This window comes from Amblyomma maculatum, chromosome 10, assembly GCF_055883805.1.
Source record: "Amblyomma maculatum isolate TAMU_Amacu chromosome 10, ASM5588380v1, whole genome shotgun sequence".
Taxonomy (NCBI): Eukaryota; Metazoa; Arthropoda; class Arachnida; order Ixodida; family Ixodidae; genus Amblyomma; species Amblyomma maculatum.
This window is the reverse complement of record NC_139353.1, coordinates 99,604,597-99,612,882: the sequence shown is the minus strand read 5'-3', so window position 1 is coordinate 99,612,882 and position 8,286 is coordinate 99,604,597. Positions and strand designations below refer to the sequence as shown.

Here is an 8,286-nt window from a genome sequence, read left to right as displayed (position 1 = left end):
TCCTAAGCACAGCAATACTGAGACCCTTTTTGACAATTTAAGAGTTAGCAGAAAGAAAGAAAGAAAGAAAGAAGGAAAGAACGAAAGAAAGAAAGAAAGAAAGAAAGAAAGAAAGAAAGAAAGAAAGAAAGAAAGAAAGAAAGAAAGAAAGAAAGAAAGAAAGAAAGAAAGAAAGAAAGAAAGAAAGAAAGAAAGGGAAATAAAAAGCCTCTTCCTTTTTGATTTCAATGAGGTATAAAGTTTATAATATTGCATACCAGCATCTTGTAGGTACTGCGGAGGCAGGATAAAGTAGGCGGTAAAAATTCGATTTTCTTGAATTTACAGATGAAACGATTCGCTTCCTTAAGATTAGCAAGTAAAAATCATTACGCCGGAAATCACTAAGAGTCCTGGCAGGCTGTGGTGGTCAATGACCTCCTGTCGTTAAAGGTCAGCACTAAATCATTGCGGACTTGATCGGTACAGAAGCCCATGCATACGCCTTCTCTTCTATGCACACTCCCCTAGGCTAATTCCCTCACTGTAGACCATAGGTAAATGATGCAAAGATCGATATTTGTAACCGTTGAGGCTGTTTTCATCCCGGCGTTGTGTAGACATAATTTCGTCCATGTTGTTGAATGACCTTCTTGTGCACTGCGATGAGTTTCGGTGAGCAGGGTTTTTCCTTTATTTTTCCCGCATGTTGAATTCTGCTGGGACTCCTTTTGGGAATCGTTCTGAGCTCCCGTGAATGTAGGTTCCAACCACCTTGAATCATAAGCGGGTGTTCTCTACAGTTCATCTTGCTCTCTTGTCAAATTCGTTTGCCTCTACATCACGATGTTGCACGCTGAATTCGAAGTGTTTGATATTGTTAAAAAAGCACACTACGAAGTTTTACCTCAAAATCCATGTCAAAGAAAACCACCCGGCCCCTTTTACCAAAATGTTAAATTGAGGAAACTTCCCGCATAAAAATATCGATTGAAGCGTCGGTATGTTGGAAGTAAGGTTCCATTAGAATGGTGAGTAGAAGCTTTCGCCAGTTATGAGATGAAAGTGTACATCACGAACGGTGAGAAAAACGTTGAAGACGAATGTGCGCTAGCACCACAGGCGATAACATAACGTTTGCGTACAAGTGCTGCAAACGCGTGGCTGATTTTTATTTATATCTGAGCTGTGCACCTGTCATTGCGAAGGTTTAGTGACGCCCCTTCACCGCAATACCAGCGGCAGAATTTACAAGCTCCTGATAGTAGATACGTGCTGCCCAAAAAGTGAAACTGGCCTCATAATCGTGTGACGGAGGCCGCTGCTAAACACGAGAAAAAACGTGACAGTGCAGCATGTAGTTACCTGTGCTGCTTCGCGTACATAAGGACGCCGCATCGAATTTGGTCTTTACAATTGCATTATGCCCCTGCTATTCAGCGGCTGTGTGTATGTGGATGTTACGCGAACAAAAATGAACCCTCGTCTGGAAAAAGGCAGAATTCCCTGAAATGCACGCGCAGTAAAATTGACAGTAGTTAGAAAAATCACGTGATTAAATAAAGGTATCGAGCGAGTCAAGCGAAATTACCGCAGGAATTTGTGCTTTATAAAAGGATGGCTGAGCATGCACGGCTCAATGATTTAAGGCAACACAGGTGTATGTTACCGACAAACATCAATTTTTACTTTCTCATTTTGCTTGCCTATTTCCAACTGCCTAAAATATGTTGATTTGTTTACTTGGCGATGCATCATGATTGCAATAGTAAAAAGAAGCACAATTAAGACCTTCCAAATAGAGCTCATTCACGATGTGATATTTAAAGACCCCGATAAAAGTGAATTGCGTATTCAGAAGCGAAGCTTGGCCTTTTTCACAATTCTTTCGTGCTCCTTATGATAATTAAAGCACAACAATTTTAACTCCATTCACTCCGGAAGGAAATATTCTCGAATGTGTCACAATTCACCAGCGCTAGCTAAGTGTGTATGGGCCGCCAGTAGAGCCGCCGCCGCCGCTCTCGAATCCGACCATGAGAGAGCCTGTTGCGCCCGTGCCCGGCTCCCATTGTCACAAGCCCAGGGGAGGCTTCCCTGACTTCTTCTGTTGCTGGGAGTGCAAGGCAGCCATTTCCCCTCCACCCTTCATAGCTCTCTCTCCCTCTCCACGAAAAACCAGTTGGCCAAGATGGATGCCGCGTTGGCGGCAGCGGGACGCGAGCGACCATCTGCATTCTCTTCTTTCTCCTCCCCTCTTCCTTCTCCCACTATCCGCACGCTTTACAGTGTCGGTGTCGTTTCCGCTGGCAGTCCACAGCCCGCCCCCCCCCCCCCCCCCCCCCCCTCCCTCCCTTTTTTGTTTCTTTCTCCGCTTCCTCCTCGTCCACTCAAGTTAGCAAGGTGCCGCGTTGTTCGTCTCGCGGATCACGTCAGTGCTGCCCGCGCAGTCGTCTTTCTCCTTCGGTGACTTTATGCTGATCTGCGACGTTTCTGTTCGTACTCATTTAACACGAGAACGAGCACAAGTGCTATATCATCTGAGAAGCCACAGTGCGAAAGTCCTCACCGCGGGACATTGGAAACTTCGACAGAACGATGTTGAAGATTTTGGGAAGGCGAAGAAAATCCGCGCGGCGCCCACCACATTGCACATATATTTTGATATTACAGGTAAGCGTCTCTTTGCTACGATGTGTTTTGAATTGTATTCTGAAGCGTGAAATGAATCGTAACGCTGCACTTAACCGCAGACGAAGAAATGGAGGGATGGAGCAGAGAGCTTAGCAGGCTGAACCGGAAACGCCATGACGAGCGTGATGCGCGGAAGAAGGTACGTAATGTGATGTTTGTCTTTCTTTTCTACTTTTAGTAGCTACGATGACGGATGAAGTTTCTAAACCCTCACTCTTACCCTAAGCAACCACCTTGAACTTGAGCACTGCCTCTAGCCTCCTAGCATGAAAAGCACAAAGGCGCCAGACTACAGTTCGCGAGCAGCAGCCAAGTACGGGCGTTATTAGTCTTGTCTGGAGAACTCGAGCTGTGCTATGTGTCGCAAAATATTGTCGCCAACCTTTCAGATCTTCAATGGTAACGCCTTGTAGAGTACGGATCGATTCTGTATTTTTGTTCATGCTTATCGCGAAACGCGCTTCTTTGGCTGAGCTACATGTACGCGAAAACTCCCGCGAACGCGACGACGACACACATCGCGCGAAGCCTTCGCGCGAATAGAAATGCATGTGTCGATTGGCTCGTCACTCCGACCTGCCGAAATAGAAAATTTTGCTCCTTCCTCGCAATCGCATGCACAATCAGCTAACAGCATGAACGCAAAGCATACGTTACTGCCGTTCTATTCGCACGCTCTCTCTCTCTCTCTCATATTTTTTTTTTTTTGCAGTGTTGCATCGTGATTGTGCATTTCCGCGTAAATTTCTCGCTTTGTACGAATAATGGTGAATGGGCAAGGATTCTACGAATGTATAATCGCAACAAAAAATAAATAAATAAAATGTCAAGTTAGTATACTCTTCTAGCGCAAGTGTAAATCCATTTTATGGCATGCTATCGCAAAACACTTCAATTCTTGCAATTGTGACTTGCATATGCAAATAGTTTGCGGTGTACTATACCAGTAACACAGAGCGTCGTCGCCGTTTCGCGTTTCCGTTGATTCACGATTAAAGTATATTCTAAATAACTTGCACTTGTTTGCTTCAAACTTTATCCAGTCAAGTGTTTTTGTCTCTTCAACAACTATAACAAAATGTGTGCTTCTTTTGAATTTATTTAAAGAATCAGCCACATCAAGTACATTTACCTTCGTGTTTTTACAGGTCCACCTTGGCCATGGAAATTGTATGAACCAATTCAGTCTCCGATCGGATTCCGACTTCTGCAAGCTGATGTCCGTTTACCTCGGGGGGACTGAAGTACAAGGAGCGTGACAGGAAGCCTTCGTAGCAGAGCCATCTCAAGAGTGTTCCCTCCACCTTACCCCTTTGGAGTGGCTTCAGTTGTCAGGTAAACGAAAACATCTTTCCATGAACTGCAGAAGAGATTTCATTTGGTTTTGTGGTGGCTGTATACAATATAATTGTAATTGTATTGTTTTTGGTATTTCAGAAACTGAAGCTGGTGATGGTTTAACTGTGGCTATCAACAAGCTGCAAACCATGCTGCCTAAGGAGCATGGCTGCTGTTTGAAATACAGTGCAGGGGAAGGCTGATGAGATCACACAAAACGGTTTTAATCATTATCAATGGATGACTGGCTCAATGTGCGTGTTGGTTGTTAGGCAGCAACAATTATGCTAGCAGTTTTGAGTCACTTTCATAGCTGAACTTGGCTAGCACGAAAAAATAAGCCATATTTGCTGCAAAATTTAACAACACTAAACAACATGTGTTGCTCGTTTGGAAATGTATACAGCAGTTGCTTGACCATGGTCAGAGCAGTAGTTGTATTTCAGCATGCTAACCCTAGCAATGTTCTATTTTATGCTAAACAGTATTTCAGTAGTAAAGCAATGCTTCCAGCTGAGCAATAATTTTCTGGAAAATATGTAAAGTTTTCATCCAAATTGTGATTTTGTCGTTTTTGCAAAATCAAATGAATGATTGAATAGAAAATAATTAATGATTTTATTTGTGCAGACACCTGGCTATTGCTGAAGGAGGTGAGCTGCAGCGAAGAAGATGTGGTCAAGCGCTACAAGATGATGCCGCAGTACCTGGCACAGAAATGTCTGCGCCTTTTTCTCTAGGGTAAGATTTATAGTGTATTCCTTCCGGTGGGTGACAGAGTAATGTATGCACAGGATTTTTTTTTTTTTTGCAGCGGAGTTATGCTTTGCTTTCAAGGTGTAGCTAATCAGCGGGTGTCACAGGTTGCTCAGTTCTCTAACATGAAAGCTTATAGGCTTATAGTAGGCAATAAAAGCTATTGCAATTTCAGGAGATTTTTCTAGCAGAGAAAGATTTGCATGGGCCGCAGTTATAAGGGCATTACATACTGGCTGTCCTGAGGATATCTGTGTGCAGTAATGGTTAGGCTAAACACGTATAATCTTTCAGTCATTTTCAATGAGCCTTGTTAAACTCTTTAAACATTTATTTATTGCTCGATATGAAGGCTTACTACTTTGGCATTCTACCACTTACGTTAGAGTTGTGGGCTTTATGTAGGAGAGACGGGCTATGATTTGATAAAATGGTAATACAAAAATGGCCTTGTGCTGTCCATTTCCGGTCCACATAATGAGCACAATGAGGTTTAAAATATTCTTGTGCCTGTCACTACAACATTCTCCATTGCCAATGTCTATGGAAAACCACAAAATAATTCTTTCATTTTTCGGTTACCTTCAAAATAACCAGCATCAATTTTTCTTCATCGAAACCACTTTTTTTGTTTAAAAATGCATTTTAAATAGGTGTTTAATTGAAATCTGCATCTTTTTGTCATTCAGGTGTTCCCGTTCAAGCGCCTTTTGGAAATACAGCTTTATGGATTCCAAATAAAGGCGGCTTCTCACAGGTGTTGTTTCGCATGTCTTCGGCATGCTTGCACACTTTTTTTGTGCAGAGCTGCTAGGTCTATGCCTGCAAAATAGCCCAATTAATGGCTATGATGCCATGAGACTAATTTTTCCCACTTAGCTGTGGTTGCATTTTGCACGTGTGAATATTCTCACAATAGGAGAGAAGAAAGTCACAACAGTATGTGAAATGAACATGCGCCCTCGGAATACAGAACATCAGAGTACGGAATGTCAGATTGCGGGAAATCAGAATGCATGCCGTCACAGTATAGAACAACAGACTACAAAACGTCAAAATACAGAACTACAGACAATGAACGTCACAATATAGAACTACAAACAATGAACGTCACAATATAGAACTACAGACATTGAACGTCACAATACAGAACTACAGACAATGAACGTCACAATACAAAACTACAAACAACGAACGTCAGACAACAGGTCAAAAATACGACAAGACTACAGACCATCAGAAATTTTCTGTTGTTTTTTTCGACTGGGTGTGAATGAGAAGTTTGCGGGTGCATGATGTCCTGAGCAAGCGCGTAGCACTAATATTTAGAGATCAGTTGTAGTCTCGTGCTTTGTTTTGGACGTTTGCAGGCGGATAATTCTAACATTATAGTCGCGTGTACGGCAGAGATAAAATAAATCGGACATTTCTGAGAAACAGATTCTCGGTGACGTGTTGACAGAATGTTAACAGTTCCTGCACTGCCTCCTTTATCCCAGGACGAGTCTGAACCTTGGTGTTCCAATCAACCCACCATCGGCGAAGCCCCGCTGGCATCGCTCCACCGTCCATCTTCGAAGGAGCACCTCTAGGACAGTAGGGTCGACCGACCTGGAATTCATTTCGACTGATACCACCGAGCAACAAACAGGGCTTCAATAAATTCCGCATCACAGCTATCGTGTCAGCTTGTCGTTGCACAGTAAAACTCTATTAAGTATTTTCCAGTGTTCATGCTGAGTCCCAGTTCTGTTCTGTTACTACAAAGCCAGAGAGAGTGTTATTGAGAAGGCTTCATGCTTTGTTATCCGATGCACCTTGTGGCAGTTGGACGGGTAAACATGGGATGAGACTCGTGCGTTTGGTTCCTACCACTCTTGTCTGTATCTACGAAGTTATGGCACGTGCAGATTACCTTTGTGACACCCATCGCCTTTTCTTCTGCTGCATTCCAAACTTGAATCACAGCTGCATATCACTTTAGAAACAAGACGTGCGTGAAGTCTTTGTGATGTTTGTTAAAGCCTTCTTTAAACTTTAAGTAGTTATAACGATTTAGAAAGGATTCCTGGGTTAGAACATGAAAAGAGAGTGGACACAGCAGCCCCAAACGTGCCTCAAACAATACGGACAGGTCGTGAATGATCCAAATGAAACAACTACCTTTTCCCGCATACGAAAGTTTGATTGTCTTGAATAAATAAAATCCGTATTGGTGGAAACAACTTTACTGGGTCGCGCCATGTGCTTTACGGAAGGCACTGAAGCAAAGACTTTGAACGTATCTCGTGTTCACCCATAAGCACACATGGAAAATAAATTGCGCTCAGTCCGAGAAGCACGTGTTTCGATCTTTACTGCATCTTTTCGGATATTTCGCCGAAAAAAAAAAATCGCGACCAATATAATACTCAAGAAACCATTGGTGAAGATTTAGCCTGAATAGAGGATGACGCACAAACGTTACCGGATGCAGACGCGTGCTGCTGTACCGGTTTTAACCTATGGAGCACGGCATGCATCATGGACGGAATTTTCGTTTATCTCGAATGTGTACAGCACTCAGTTTAAAAGTGTTTCTACAACAAAGCCTTCCTGGTTATTAGTTTTAGGAAGACAGTGCGCAGAAGTTTGGCGCAGCTTATGCTTTGGAGAAAGGTGGGAGGGAAGTGAAGTTGTTCGTGCTGTTCGTATGCCTTTCATTTATTCCGACCGCGGTGGCCGCTTTTTAATTATTTTTAATGCAGCGCGCTAGTAAATTAATTACTTTCCTTGAGTAACGATCATCAGAGTTTAGCACAATGTATTTGTTTCACTGGCGTCCAAACAAACTGTGACGCGATCCAGTCTTGAGCCAGTGAAGCGCCGAGGTGTACGACAGTATGTACAGCCTTTGTCAAAAATTTACGGCCCAAGGTGTTTTCTTCGAAGACTCATAACGGGACTCGTATCGCAACTTTTATGTTCGAACTCTCAAAGATGACAAAACTTGTCCTCATTCTGCTCTAGCTTAGATTCATATTCCATTATTGCTACCGGGAACGGCGTTACAGGGCTTTGAAGGGAAACCGTTGGGCTGTATATTTTTGAAAAAGACTGTACATACCTAGCAAATACTCCTTGACAGGGCCCCCTATCGCCGCTTCTGACGCATTGCTCATGTTTGCGAGAGAGAGAGAGAGAGAACTTTATTTCAAAAATAAAAAGAAAAAAAAAGTCGGGGGGGGGGGGGCAGTGAGTGGAGTCTTCATTTCAAGACCCCAGTGGCCTGGGCTCATGTTTGCGAAGCCTGAAGCGCAAAGAACAGACACTTGAGAGACTCAAAACATAGCGCTAGCTCGCAAATAGAATGTTATTCGGAGCACGGAAACATATATACAGGAGAAAACGGCAAAAAAAGGAAAATAAGATGAGTCTCATTGCACACTTATGGAATTACTATCGCAGAACGAGATTTCCTTTTCTGACAGATACCCCGATGAAGCTCTCACGCACACAGGTTCATTCTTGCAAATCAAA

The 8,286-nt window shown here is 43.1% G+C and overlaps 1 protein-coding gene across 1 annotated transcript; it reads left to right on the top strand.

Annotated features, from left to right (window-relative positions):
- The first annotated feature begins 2,390 nt into the window (after window positions 1-2,390).
- Window positions 2,391-3,990, top strand: LOC146177106 (uncharacterized). Its single transcript, XM_084581094.1, has 3 exons — window positions 2,391-2,652; window positions 2,733-2,812; window positions 3,822-3,990. The coding sequence occupies exons 1-3, from the start codon at window positions 2,454-2,456 to the stop codon at window positions 3,930-3,932; spliced, it is 390 nt and encodes a 129-aa protein (XP_084437220.1). The 5' UTR covers window positions 2,391-2,453; the 3' UTR covers window positions 3,933-3,990.
- Window positions 3,991-8,286: the final 4,296 nt, after the last annotated feature.

Coding starts and splice junctions, on each gene's coding strand:
- LOC146177106 (XM_084581094.1), top strand. CDS start 2,454: ATGCTGATCTGCGACGTTTCTGTTCGTACTCATTTAACACGAGAACGA. Junction 2,653..2,732: donor CATATATTTTGATATTACAG/GTAAGCGTCTCT, acceptor ACTTAACCGCAG/ACGAAGAAATGGAGGGATGG. Junction 2,813..3,821: donor AGCGTGATGCGCGGAAGAAG/GTACGTAATGTG, acceptor GTGTTTTTACAG/GTCCACCTTGGCCATGGAAA.